General features: G+C 37.8%; 5 protein-coding genes across 9 annotated transcripts; 2 read left to right on the top strand and 3 right to left on the bottom strand.

Annotated features, from left to right (window-relative positions):
• Positions 1-1614: 1614 nt before the first annotated feature.
• Positions 1615-3394, bottom strand: LOC124351974 (probable malonyl-CoA-acyl carrier protein transacylase, mitochondrial). The gene is made up of 5 exons (XM_046801980.1): positions 2846-3394; positions 2625-2785; positions 2430-2568; positions 2144-2361; positions 1615-2067 (listed from the first exon to the last, which is right to left on the bottom strand). The coding sequence occupies exons 1-5, from the start codon at positions 3267-3269 to the stop codon at positions 1672-1674; spliced, it is 1338 nt and encodes a 445-aa protein (XP_046657936.1). The 5' UTR covers positions 3270-3394; the 3' UTR covers positions 1615-1671.
• Positions 3395-3433: 39 nt separating this feature from the next.
• LOC124351902 (transcriptional repressor CTCFL-like) lies at positions 3434-7035 on the top strand. 4 transcript variants are annotated; one of them, XM_046801976.1, is made up of 10 exons: positions 3434-3519; positions 4094-4400; positions 4463-4649; positions 4730-4961; positions 5032-5467; positions 5534-5707; positions 5835-6195; positions 6261-6412; positions 6478-6586; positions 6651-7035. In XM_046801976.1, the coding sequence occupies exons 2-10, from the start codon at positions 4107-4109 to the stop codon at positions 6803-6805; spliced, it is 2100 nt and encodes a 699-aa protein (XP_046657932.1). In that variant the 5' UTR covers positions 3434-3519; positions 4094-4106; the 3' UTR covers positions 6806-7035. The 4 variants fall into 4 exon arrangements, with proteins under 4 accessions (XP_046657932.1, XP_046657929.1, XP_046657931.1 ...); XM_046801973.1 differs by having other exon boundaries at positions 4727-4961; XM_046801975.1 differs by lacking the exon at positions 3434-3519 and adding an exon at positions 3535-3633 and having other exon boundaries at positions 4727-4961.
• Positions 7032-8031, bottom strand: LOC124352006 (proteasome subunit beta type-3-like). Its single transcript, XM_046801982.1, has 4 exons — positions 7902-8031; positions 7509-7836; positions 7201-7438; positions 7032-7140 (listed from the first exon to the last, which is right to left on the bottom strand). Exons 1-4 carry the CDS (start codon positions 7902-7904, stop codon positions 7092-7094), a joined length of 618 nt encoding a protein of 205 aa, XP_046657938.1. The 5' UTR covers positions 7905-8031; the 3' UTR covers positions 7032-7091.
• Positions 8032-8269: 238 nt separating this feature from the next.
• Positions 8270-9892, top strand: LOC124351990 (Bardet-Biedl syndrome 4 protein-like). The gene is made up of 6 exons (XM_046801981.1): positions 8270-8504; positions 8579-8691; positions 8752-9009; positions 9080-9233; positions 9303-9425; positions 9486-9892. Exons 1-6 carry the CDS (start codon positions 8379-8381, stop codon positions 9711-9713), a joined length of 1002 nt encoding a protein of 333 aa, XP_046657937.1. The 5' UTR covers positions 8270-8378; the 3' UTR covers positions 9714-9892.
• LOC124351948 (cystathionine beta-synthase-like) lies at positions 9714-13088 on the bottom strand. 2 transcript variants are annotated; one of them, XM_046801978.1, is made up of 13 exons: positions 12935-13088; positions 12179-12347; positions 12052-12110; positions 11929-11976; positions 11716-11850; positions 11429-11643; positions 11213-11302; positions 10942-11134; positions 10788-10880; positions 10544-10727; positions 10338-10472; positions 10071-10264; positions 9714-9979 (listed from the first exon to the last, which is right to left on the bottom strand). In XM_046801978.1, exons 2-13 carry the CDS (start codon positions 12307-12309, stop codon positions 9882-9884), a joined length of 1575 nt encoding a protein of 524 aa, XP_046657934.1. In that variant the 5' UTR covers positions 12310-12347; positions 12935-13088; the 3' UTR covers positions 9714-9881. The 2 variants fall into 2 exon arrangements, with proteins under 2 accessions (XP_046657934.1, XP_046657935.1); XM_046801979.1 differs by having other exon boundaries at positions 9714-9976.
• Positions 13089-13410: the final 322 nt, after the last annotated feature.

Raw genomic sequence — 13410 nt, 5'->3', positions numbered from 1 at the left:
ATTAAATTTAGAGCGATGCGGATTAAGTAGCGTTATTGAAGCGCTTGCGTGTTTTTTAATTTTATGATTAAAGAAAATTCTAAAAATTTAACGCGTCGCGCAAGAATCTCCCGTTTGTATTCAAACTGGCTATTAAAGATGTGGCAAGAAGTTCTTATTTTTAACCGCTAGGTTGCTGCCTTTTTTAACAACTTCCAATTTTATATTGAACTTTTTGGGGGATTTAATATTAAATTTTTTCTTTTTATATTAAACTCTTTTTGGTTTTCAATACTTATACTTTTTACCAGTTTTTGTATTGAATTATTTTAGTTTTATATTGTTTTCAAAATGTTATAAAAATATTTTGAAAAATTTTTAGATTGAAAAAGTAGCGGTTGTGAGCTCCCATAGCCAAGGAGCCAAATATTTAGCCTAGTATTTAGCCAAGTTTGGAGACCAAGTTGTGCAAATCACCCACCCATGACACCAGCCCCCCACTTCATCATCCCCATCTATTGTCTGTAGAGACTACTGTGCTCTACCGGCGCTGACAGAAAAACCCAATTATTCCCAGCAATCATTAGTCATTACGGTCAACAATTTGCCCCATGTATTTTATTTTAAACTTTTAAAAAAGTAGATTTAGATTCAGATTGAAAAGAAAATTTAGATTCAGATTGACAAGAAATTGTTTTTCAAACCTTTAAAAATAATATAAAATTTCAAAATTTTTGAAATTCTCTAAGAGAATACTCGACCGGTGTTATTGCAATAAAACTCAAATCGCAGAAAGCAAAGAAAATTATTCTGCGGTTTCTTCGACTTGACTCGCCGCCACTGGCCGAGTAGACTGAATCGATTACCCATTCGACGAGTCAGTATCCAGTTAGTTGCAGCCACGCCTGTGATGAAATTGGAGCGCACACAGTTGTTGTTAGAGTTAAGACTTAGCACATGGGATTTTCTTTAGTTACTTGTTTCACCTCGATGCTGACAACCAGCTGATATCTTACACTCGTCCACCAGCTCTTAACACGAACAAATGCAAATTAGATTAAATTTCAATCTCTCATAGCGAGGCGATTTTTCTGTATTATTAAGAAACATGAAATTACGACAATCCGATCGCTTTTACCGGACCTGCTGTTTGGACGATATTTTTTAAAACCTCGTTAATGTTTTCGTAGATTTTTTGGTTTTCTAAATATTTGTCGGCTATTTTCGGAAAATAAGCAAATATTTAACATATATTAGAGTCCATGCAAGTGTGCACTAGCCATTGAACCATGTGCAGCCAACCGAAAATGACATTTGTATTTACAACGTTAAGCCAAGGATTAGCTAGAGCCAATCAATCGCCTTCCCCAATATTGCAGCCAGAAATGAAAAAAAAAAAAAAAAGGTGAATAGACCGCATTCGAATGAAAACGGGCGAATTAAATCCACGTTACTTTTTCGGTTTTTAGAGTAACTGCCATTCCAGGATTAGAAATTGCGAGATAAATTCACTTGAAATTTTTTTTTTTAAGATCATACAATTTTGAAAATACTAGTAATATCGAAATATTCAATTCAGTAGAATTATAAGAAAAAGAATTTTCACGTCGTTTGATTTCCTTTAATATACTAGAAAACGTTGAAGATCAGTTTATTCTAAATTGAATCTATAATTACACGTAACATACTTTATCAAACTGAGACAGTCGTACACGTTACAGCTGCTTTGGCATTTACCATTCTTAGGATACTCTTAAGGGAACTCCCTGGCCCACATTCAAAAGACATAGGGTAATGTTGATCTTGGTTCCTTTCATATAGCACGTGCATTGTTTGTTCCCAGCAAACTGGCTTCACTACTTGTTGGGGCAGACGCTTTAAGATCTGATCTGAATTCCGATAGCGCTTCCCGTCAATGTTTGAATGAACTGAAATGGTCGGTTGTTGGATTGGAATTTTCTTCAATGCTTTTCCCACGACCGCAGCTGCCGGCTCCATTAACTTCGTATGGAAGGCTCCGCTTACCGGCAGTCGTTTCAATCGCCTTAATGCGAAAGTGGCTGCGTGTTTTTCAATGAAATCAAGCGCCTAAGATGAATGGAAAAAAAAAATTAATGAAATCATACAAAAATTACCCTTAGACATTATCATGAAAAATTCAAACCTCTTTATTTCCAGCAATTACTTTACATTCTGGGTAAAGATAATTGGCAGTTCTGCATTCAATGTTTTCTAATCCTAATGTTTCACAATGTTTTCTTGCTTCTGCACAAGCAGAATTTAATTTTGAATCTGGACCCAAAAATACGGTCATCATTCCGGATTTTGTCATATCAGAGGCTAATTGCATTGCTTCTGCCCGTACTTTTACTAGCCTTACAGCTTAAAAAAAAATATAGATTATTTTCCAACCATTAATAAAAATACGCAAAGAAAATTAGCCCTAGTACCATTTTCAAATGTCAGAGCTTTGGAAAAAACCAGAGCAGCTATTTCACCAACACTGAAACCAGCAGTAGCTATACAATTATTGATGGCATCTGGATTTGTAGCTTTAAGCTTTTCAAGGCAAGCTAGTGAGGTGACAAACTAATACAAAAATAAATAGAATGAAACCAAACACAATGAAAATAAAAACTACTCACAACTGCTGGTTGGCAAAAAAATGTCTGGTTCAGTGTATCTCTAGGGCCATTTAAGCATAGAGATAACAAATTGTATCCAAGAACTGAGCTTGCCAAATCAAACATTTGTTTTACAAGTGGATACTGTAATAGTTCTTTTCCCATACCAACAAATTGGGTACCTGAGTAAAAAAAAATGAAAAAGGGTTTAGTTAAGCTTTGATTCAACACCTCCCATTTACCTTGACCAGGAAAAAGTATTATGGAAGTTCCTCTAGGGTCCCGATAAGGTCTAATTGAATGTTTGGCTTGGCTTTGTTTCCAGTTGCTGATTTTAGGATATGGGTTAGAATTCCAAATATCTTCTACTCTTTCTTTAGGTTTGTTATGTGATTTTGCCTCTCGGAAAGACGCCGCGTTTTCAAGCAATTGTTTGGGGGATTCACCAAGTGTTCTGGGTGCTCTTTCCATTTGAGATCCATCTGCATCACTAGATTTATTATTGTCTTGTTTTTCTTCACTGTCAACATCATTGGAAAGCCGATCAGTGGGAAAATAACGAGACCCTCTTGCATAAAACCGATTAAATTCAAGAAGCCAATTACATTTTTTATTTGACGCACACTTAACCAGTCTCATGAAATCAAAAGTTAAATTTGAAACCATGATTGAATGTACTAACTTTTTTTAAAATTTTCTAATTTAAATTGGATATAACTCGTACAAGTCACAAAGCATGTGTTGAAAACTTGAAATGTTGGTTAGCAGACGATTCGATTGAAATGTATCGATATATACCATATCGATAAGTGAGTACGGAGAAGGAAGGGGAAAGCTTTTTCGTTTCCCGACGCCACCGCCACACGACGGTTTTTCGTTCCCAACGCGCCCTCAACGATCGACTAATGAACCAACGGTATGTCACTTTAATTCATTCATTTAAATCTCAATATTGTGTTTTGAATTCATGTTCTTGTACTGGAAGCAAGCGGGAGGTGTTTTGCTTCATTTTTATCCTTTGATAGAAGAGGTATGATTTTAATTTTAAGGGAAAAGTCGCTTGCTCCTTTAGCGGCTTGGTGAAAGACATCCCGGTTGCAATGGCCGTCAGCGCCTCACTTGTCAATATGGCGCAATTTTCCCAACTCCAATGCCCCCTGTCTCCTTCTTCATGAAATGACGGTTCTTTTCTGTGACCGCCAGAGAGCGCATCGCACTGAATTTAATCGTTATTTTTCGAATCCGTTCGTGATGATTTTGGCGTCGTGATTTGTTTCCACTAAACGTATCGTTTTGTTACAATTTCCAACTGAAATGGCGACGTGTTTCGACAATATGGCGATGGGTCAGACATAGCATTTCCCGCCCATTCCTCATTGTACAGACCTTTTGCCAAGCCCCCAACTTTCTACAGCTCGATGACGTTCTTCGTCTGCCGTTTTGTCGTGTCACAAAACTAGATTACAATTTTTCGATTTCTTCTTCAATAGTTAAGAGCTAGCCATGGCGGCCTTGAAGCAAGAGGAAGAATCTATTAGTGAGATCCAAAATTATCTCGACACATTCAACAAGGAAATTGAAGATCCCAATCAGATACCTGGTTCCCAGCTAGCTAACAAGGAAGCTGTTGTTTCAAACGAAGTAGAAGCTGCTGATGCACCTGAAGATGGTGGAACCTATTTTGTAGACCAAAGTGGACAGTATTACTATCAAAGTAATGATGTTGATGGAGGAGATGGTACAGCAACGCTTGTCGCCCAAGATGGAGGTACTATGGTATCCATTCCCAATAATGGGGTAAGTTTTAACTATTCTTATTTATCATGCTGCAAACAAATCTTGATGCCTTTCTTTCACAGACTTCAGCCGATGAAGGGGTAGTGCTTGCACAGGGAGAAGGTGGCTACCAAACTGTCACTATATTACCCCCAGAATCATCTTCTGGTGAAGTTAGCTATGTTTTGATTGTCCAGCAGCCTGATGGTGCTGAACAAGCTGTCATTTCATCTGAAGTTCTTGATGGTACTGAAGGTGAAGTTATTCAAGGTAAAATTATAGTTTATAAATTGATCTATTCACATTTTATACACTGCATCTATAAACAACAATTTTAATGGAAATAGAAGATGACGAAGGCGAAGATGACGAGAACTTTGATGGTGATGAGGATAAAGACGAGGACCAAAACCTAGCGGTTTATGATTTCGACGAAGGCGAAGAAGGTGGTAGTGCTGATGGTCAGGATTCCGAAGATGAAGATATTAAGCCAAGGATGAGTAAAGGTGGCTCCAAAAAGGTCACACAGACCGTCTCCCAGGCGCATATGTGTAACTACTGCAACTACACTAGCCCAAAGCGGTAACTTTTGATTCCCTATTGTAAATGGAAGATCAGTTGGAGTTGATCCTTTTCATTGTTATATTTTAAGATATCTGCTGTCTCGACACATGAAGTGTCACTCAGAAGAGCGTCCGCACAAGTGCAGTGTATGTGATCGGGGATTCAAGACGTTGGCTTCGCTACAGAACCATGTCAACACTCACACGGGCACTAAGCCACATCGATGCAAACATTGCCACAGTTCGTTCACAACTTCAGGTGAGCTTGTCCGTCACGTACGTTACCGCCACACACACGAGAAACCACATCGTTGCACCGAGTGCGACTACGCTTCCGTTGAACTAAGCAAGCTCAAGCGTCATATGCGGTGCCATACGGGTGAGCGACCCTACCAGTGCCCTCACTGTACGTATGCCAGCCCGGACACCTTCAAGTTGAAGCGCCACTTGCGCATCCATACTGGCGAAAAACCCTACGAGTGCGATATTTGCCATGCGCGATTCACACAATCCAACAGTCTCAAGGTATGAATAAAATTTTACTTTTAAGTTCACTTGTGATTTGTTAAAATGTACTGTTTTTATTTGCAGGCTCACAAACTCATTCACACAGGCAACAAACCAATTTTCCAGTGTGAACTATGTCCAACCACTTGTGGCCGAAAGACTGACTTACGGATCCACGTTCAGAAATTGCACACCTCTGAAAAGCCTTTAAAATGCAAAAGATGTGGCAAATCGTTCCCCGATCGTTATACTTTCAAAGTATGATTTCTTACATTCAATTTCTGTTTCTTTTTTTTTCTTAATAGCGAATGTTTGTTCTAGAATTAATGTTACATTATTTTTATTGCATGGAATTAATTTTTGTATTCCTTTTGTTCTATTGCAGTTGCACAGCAAAACTCACGAAGGAGAAAAATGCTTCAAGTGCGATCTATGTGCTTACGCGTCGATCTCTCAACGCCATTTGGAATCACATATGCTGATTCACACGGACCAGAAACCTTACCAGTGCGATCAGTGCGATCAGTGCTTCCGGCAAAAGCAGTTGTTACGTCGGCACCAAAACTTGTATCACAATCCCGACTACGTGCCCCCACCGCCTGGAGAGAAACGGCATGAGTGCCCTGAATGTGGAAAACCCTTCCGCCACAAAGGCAATCTGATTCGCCATTTGGCGCTCCACGATCCTGATGCCGCTCAGCAAGAATTGCGAGCATTCCGCGCGGCTCGTAAACAGCGAATTAAGGGTTTGTTTACAGCATTTTTCTCATTTTATGGCGTATTTTTAATCGATTCGATTGATGAAAATTAGATGGCCAGAGTTTAGAAGGTCTTACTGAAGGCGAAGAGACTGATATGGAGGATGAAGACATTAGCCTTGGTCTCAACTCTAATGAAGAGCTGGTCTCGGTACAAGGTCAAGATGGACAGCAGTATGTTGTCCTTGAAGTGATTCAATTAGAGGTAAATAATATTTTTCCCAATCTTTGCATTTTGTACGATATACTATAGCGTATTTAAAAATACAGGGTGAAGGTGGAGACGAAGATGAGGCCACCATGATGGAAGTAGAAGGAGCTACCGAAATGGATGGTTCCCTGATGGAAGGAGAAGGAAATACTATGACCTCCTTGGATGGTAAACTACTAGTTATTACGTTAATCTCGTTAAGTTACTATATCGAATTTTATTTATTCTAAAGATGAAATTGAAGATTCCATGCAAGCCACCCCTCGCGTTCGTCGTAGCTCTCAGGTTGCTAAAGCTCAGGATACTAGCAAGGACGTGGCTAATTGTTTTGGATTCGACGACGATGAAGATGACGAAGAAGATGAGGAGGAGGAAGATGAAAAGTGAAATTCATGTTGCCTATGAACGTCATTAGTGTTTTCGAAAGCATTGTGTAAACTGTTTTTCTGAACGGGAAGTTTTCGGTTGGAAATTTGGACGAAAAAAAGAAAAGTGCGAGTACATTTTTGCCGATAAGTATCTCTTTTTGAAGCGTCTTTGAAAACGTTGGATTCTTCTGTTTTCCTTTTCTGTCCATTGTAATTGGCTTGATGCAAACAATACACACTATAACTGAATTTTTTAAATGGTGTATGATCAGTTCCAAAATACATTGATAATGAAAGTAAAAATTTCAATCCATCCTGGTCTTGAGCATCCTAGTTGTCACTTTGTCTTTTTCACTGTAAAAGAAAACATAGGTTATTAGCACAAAACACAAATTTATGAAAAAATTAACTTACATGATGTGAACAACACCTCCCCATCCAGAAATAGCATCTCTATCAAATGCATTCATTAGTGCCTGGCTGATGGTTTCAAAAAGATCATCAGGTTCTAGGTTTGGTTCCCACAAGGCTTCACACATTCCAAAGAGTTGTTCAGCACATGTTCCAGCTACAACAAAATCTTCAGGCATGTTAGGACAACCAATAAGATCCATAGCAGAAATAAATGGTTCCCAGGTAACCGGATCAAGCCCTGAAACAGACATTCAGTAAAATAAAATATAATTACCACATTTTAACCAAGAGGCCATTAAAGAACTAACCTGCAATGACAGGCTCAACAAAGTAAGGTCCAAAGCGTCTCTCATACAAAAGATTGGACACCATAGCAGAAAATGTTTGTGGTTTGATTTTACGGCTTTCTCTGAGCTCATAGAGATTGAGACGGAAGCGAAGTCTTTCATGGACCGTCAAAGTATCAGTTGCTAAGCCAGGAAGACCAATGTAGAGATGGGGACCCATTTCAAACATTCTCTGAAAATCCATAGCCAATGTAGAAGTTTGGACTCCAAAACGACGATCAGAGGCAATTGCCACGCATCCCTTGCCTTTCATTGCAAGAACGCATCCACCATTGTATGATAGAATAGACTAAGAATAAATTAAGAATGAGACATACATACACATTAAAAACTTGAATAAATAAGTTAATTTACCATGTTGTCAGTTTCAAGGATCAGCTACCGAATGTTTCGTTAGGTAGTAATGAACACAAATTTTTCAATTTTCGCTTGTCACTTCAGTACGACAGCAGCGCGCACAATCCCGAACGGCAAACCGGTAAAATCCATCTATTGACTTTATGAACAACTACATCGATAAAATTTAAAATTAAAAAAAAAATCATTAATAAAAGCAATCAAAGATTTGTGATAACTTTATGAATTTTCTAGATTTACACTTCTTCTTCATTTTGGAGTTTTAATTAACGTTTGTTCTCTTACGTTTCCCCTCCTCCCTCTTAAATTTACCATTAATTGGTAACCATAGAAACACGGAACATAACAAAGAATTCTAGGTTCAGGTTTCGATTTTGGATATGAAAAATAGCTGTTGATATTTTCTTTTTCAGATATATCTCAGAAAATACAATAATTTCACTCAGCTTTTTCTTCAGTGTATTGATAGGTAACATGAAAACAAACTGGCTTCTAGAATTTCATTTTGTGCGTGGGGACTTTATATTGTGTAAGAAAATTATAGAAGATTTGTCAAAAAAGAATGGAAATCGTCCGACCGAGTTCTCTACATATATCCTAGTATAATTTACTTGACATGGTAAGAGACTAAGACTCATTTTTTTAAATGTCTGTTTCTTTAATAAATTATGAAGGCACGAATGTACTATGCGGAGGGAAAAATCCAAGATGCGATTCAACTGTTTCAAACGTGTTATGCTCAAAATCCGAATAATTCCGGAACGCTACAAGAAATCGCAAAATGTTTGTAAGTTTCTGCAAAACCAAGATAACAATTTTGAATTATTTATTTAAAATGTGTTTTTAGAATTGCGCAAGGTCGCTACAAAAAAGCGATTGAAGCACTCACGCATGCGAAACTTTTGGCGAAACAACCCGATTTTTTAATTCTGTATGACTTAGCTTGCTGCAATGCTAACCTCAAGCAATATGATTTGGCTGAAGAAAGTTGCAGAGAAGCCTTAAGAATTTGTAAAAGCAAAGCCGTCTATAAACTGCTTGCCGCTTGCCTTATTCATCAAAACAAAATTGGAGACGCTATTGAAGTTTTTCGCTTATCATTGAGGTCAATATAAAAATTACTTGAGTTATGATATTTATTATATTCACAACAGCTAACGCGAATATGTAAGTAGACTATTTCCCAAGAGCAGTCAACTTTATACCACTTTTGGTAAACTGTGTGCGGATATGAATTTCGACGATGACGCATTAAAAACTCTGAAAGCGGCAATTAAATTAAATAACAACAACGTTGTCGCATTAAACGAACTGGCGGTATTACATCAGGTATTTTCTCATTTATACATTTTTCGCATACGTAACAAGCAATAACAATATCTATTTCTGTCATACTAGAAGCAAGATGAGATCGAGGAGGCCATCAGTTTCTATCGAAATATTCTTAATCGTGATATGGAGTCAGCAAGTATCTACAATAATTTGGGAATGTGCTATTTCTACAAAGATAAATTTGTCCTGGTACTATCGACGTTATGAACAATAACGAGATGACAACATAATTTTTTTTTTTTATTACAGGCACTCACGTGTTTGCTAAAAGCACGCGATGTCGATCCAACGTCAAGTGAAACATTGTTCAACTTGGGACTGGTTTTTGCATCCCTACACCAATACTGCTCAGCCGCTATTCATTGGGAAGCAGCTGCAGTATTTTCAACAAAAACAAACAATTCGGTAGATCAAGAGATATCGAATCTAATATCAGCATGCTTAAGTGTAATTAATGAAGATGGAACCACCACTTAATTGAATGAATCCAAATTTTATTCCCAGTTTCCTCTTGCCGTCTGAAAATTGCATTCATGGATGAAACACAGATTAACAACCGTTTAAACTAATAAATGGTCCGGAATCTATTAGACTTTATGCGATTAAATATAGCCGCATTTTTCCTTTGGTCTTTGGATTAATTCCTTAAATCTGGATATGGTTGGTAATATAGTTTAGAAGATCGATCTGGGTAACAATGCCAACAACCACGGTACGTTCTTCAACAGTGTCACTGGTATCTGCTGGGGAGAAACAAATTAAACGTTATGCTGATAAAATTTAAATGAAAAAAAAAAACAAAAAAAAAAAACAGATTTCAAATGCGTTACGTACAGAGACGTTGATTGTGAACGACCAGACAATAATGGTCGCGATCGAGAATCCTTGAAACCTTGGCAAGCGGAGTGTTGAGCGTGACTCGTTTAAATTGACCATAAAGTACATCTTCCACTGGTGTTTTTGGATCAGCTTTTTTAGCCAGCAATCGAGTCATTAAAGACCCAAGCGTTACCATTCCTTTAATTGATCTAAACAACCAAAAAACAAAAATTTATTTTTTAAAACATACCTTAATATTTTAATTTAAACTTTTTTGTATACCCTTCTTTGTCTACAACGGGGAGTTGATCAAATCCTTCCTTTTTCATGATGTCTATGGCTTCCTGGCATGTAACCGAAGGAACAATTGACAGCGGAGCTTGTAAATTAAGAGCAGACACCAACAAGTTGGACCACCTATCAGTTGAATTTAACATGTTAAATGGAGGTCTACCATCTGAGTCAAACTTGAATACAAGGATTGTTACCAATGATTCTCAGAAACATCTCCTGAGCTGTCAAGCAAGTCGCGTTCCATCATCCACTGATCAGAAAGGAATTTGCTCATGTAGTTCCTCAATCCATCGGGAAGAAGGACGACGCATCGTTGTCCTTCTTTAAGCTCTTGCGCAGCTTTTACAGCAGCTGACATAGCCGCTCCACAGCTGCCACCTAAATAAGACAAATAAAGTAAAGAAAAAAAAATCGCTTTAATTAGTTGATCGTACTGACCGCACAGAAGACCTTCTTCTCGAATGAGCTTTCTCGACATGGTCAATGAATCCTTATCGTTAGATTTGAACCATTTGTCAACTACTGAGCGATCTGTATAAACGAAATTAGAAATGAATAACTTTGCGGACGTAATTTTTGTCTTCAAACAAACCAAGAACAGTAGGAATAAAGTCATATCCTATGCCTTCCACTTCGTAAAATCCGGAATTATCGGTTTTATTAATTTCTTCTGGTTCAGCTAAGATGGAACCCTCCGGATCGACGCCGACTACAATACAATTCGGAAGTTTCTCTTTAATCTTTCGACCAATGCCTGTAGCCGTTCCTCCAGTTCCCGCTGACAACTAATTTTGATAATTAATCAACTATTATCATATTTTTTTCTTTTTTTTTTGTTAGTTTTTTATAAAGCAAAAACTTACGACAATCATATCTAATTTGCCATCGCATTGATCAATAATTTCTTCGGCCGTGATGTCGTAGTGAGCCAAAGGATTGCCAGGGTTACGGTACTGTAATAAAAAAACATTGATTAATTGCGCTATAATTCCTGACTAACGCTAAAAAAACTTTAATAATTTATTTACAATGGCCCAAACCATTCATACTTTTTAATGAATTTAATTCGTTTGCAGTACCTGATCTAGAATCATAGAATTTGGGATATCGCGATTGAGTCGCTGGGCCACCGAAATGTGACTTTCAGGTGAGTCAAAAGTCGCAGACGTTGGTGTTCGCACAATTTCGGCTCCAAGTGCTTTCAAGGTATCAACCTTTTCGTTGGACATTTTTTCCGGTAGGACAATGATGCAACGATAACCTTTCACAGCGGCTGCCAATGCGATTCCGATGCCTGTATAAAAATATATCAATATATAGAATAAAAATAGCTCATGTAAGCTACGCTTTGGGTTAAAATGCGTACCAGTGTTTCCTGAAGTTGGTTCGATAAGCACGTCTCCGGGTTTAATTTTACCAGCTTTTTCGGCATCTTCTACCATCCTCAATCCAATACGATCCTTAACGCTTCCACCAGCGTTGAAAAATTCGCATTTCGCAACTATTTTGTAATTTGAGATTATAAACAATTAAGATGAATTTCTAAATGCTACGATGTACGATCATATAAAATACGTACGAATTTCGCACTTCAAACCGCAGCTTTTTGGTATAGAATTCAATTGAACTGGAAGTGAAAAAATAAATATAGTTAAGGATATAATAAAATTTAACGAATCAATAGTCAACTGTGTATAGATACCAAGTGGGGTATTTCCAATGTTGTCCAAAATTGTTGTCATAATTTTCTTTCGCGGCTGTCTAAAAATAAAATTTAAAAAAAAAATTCATTATGTTGAAAAAAAATAATAAAAAAAAAATTAACTAACGGAGGTTTGAGGGTGTGCGGCGAAGTGGCAGGGTCTGCGTTGCGATGCCACGTGCAACGGCTGGGTAAATCGGGACGAACAAACTCGACAGGAGTTGCCGATTCTGACACGTTGCTATTGATTGAAGCCATGTTGTTTGTCGCGACAACCAAGGTTTCTTATACTCAACCTTGTCAAAAGAAAATATAGTTAAATAAAATATTAACATTTATTATTCAACCAATTCATTTCGATCGCAATTTGCAAATACTATTTTTGACATGTACTGAATATGCACGTTAGTCTATCTTTATGATTTTGTGGTTGACCTCAGCCTATTACTGATATGTGATAGCAAGCGTTCTTGTTTATTGCCTCTCCTGCATTTCAACATCTATTTCCACGATATTCATTATCTTCGTCCTTGAATAGATTTGTTGACTAAAAAAAGTGTCGTTCAGAATACAGCTTTTGCGTATTACGTCTAAAGTTTTTTTTTTTGTTTAAGCAACCATAATCTGGAAGGCCACAAGTTTTCCGTTGTGAGAAAACTGTTGCTTAAACCCTTCACGATACATAAAACGCTTCCGAAAGGCTGTAGTCTGAAAGACTTAACCTTCGACGAATAAACAAACAACTCTAAATAAACGCCCTCTAAGTCCGTAATTTAAAAAAATGTACATTCAATAAATATAATCAAATAAATAGAAATCAAATAGTTGAAATAGAATCTAGTAAGTTGGATTTGCAAGAAAAAAAGCTTAGTTGGCTACTTACGGAAAGAGAAATATATTAGTCCGACGATGCACCAACGCGCCCAGCTCACAGCACACACGGAAGGATACTAAACTCCCGAGCCCATATGCGGTAGGAGGGTAGCTTTCTATAGCTCTTCCCATAGTGCTGGGTGCTGGTTTCACCAACTACATTCAACGCGCCAACTCGTATTCGGGCTTCAGCATATGCGTACTACGTGGACAGTGGACACAACACGGATTCCCGCCATGTCCCCAGCTCCCGATGTCCTTGTGTGGGTTTCGACATCATCGACCCGTCAGCGACGACTCCCCCTTTTCAAAAGTAATCTCAAACCAGTGGATCGACTTGAGTCTCCTACCATTGCAAGCAGTTCCATCTGGAGAGCGATGTCAATGGTTAGTGACCGATAGCAAAATGCTGATATCGCAGTTGTTTTTCATTGGAATATTTCAGGAAATTTCAAATGAGAAATTTACTTAAGATGTTGATAACAG

This window comes from Daphnia pulicaria, chromosome 1 (assembly GCF_021234035.1).
Source record: "Daphnia pulicaria isolate SC F1-1A chromosome 1, SC_F0-13Bv2, whole genome shotgun sequence".
Classification (NCBI taxonomy): domain Eukaryota; kingdom Metazoa; phylum Arthropoda; class Branchiopoda; order Diplostraca; family Daphniidae; genus Daphnia; species Daphnia pulicaria.
Note: the sequence above shows the minus strand (reverse complement) of the source record. Positions and strands in the feature narration are given on the sequence as shown.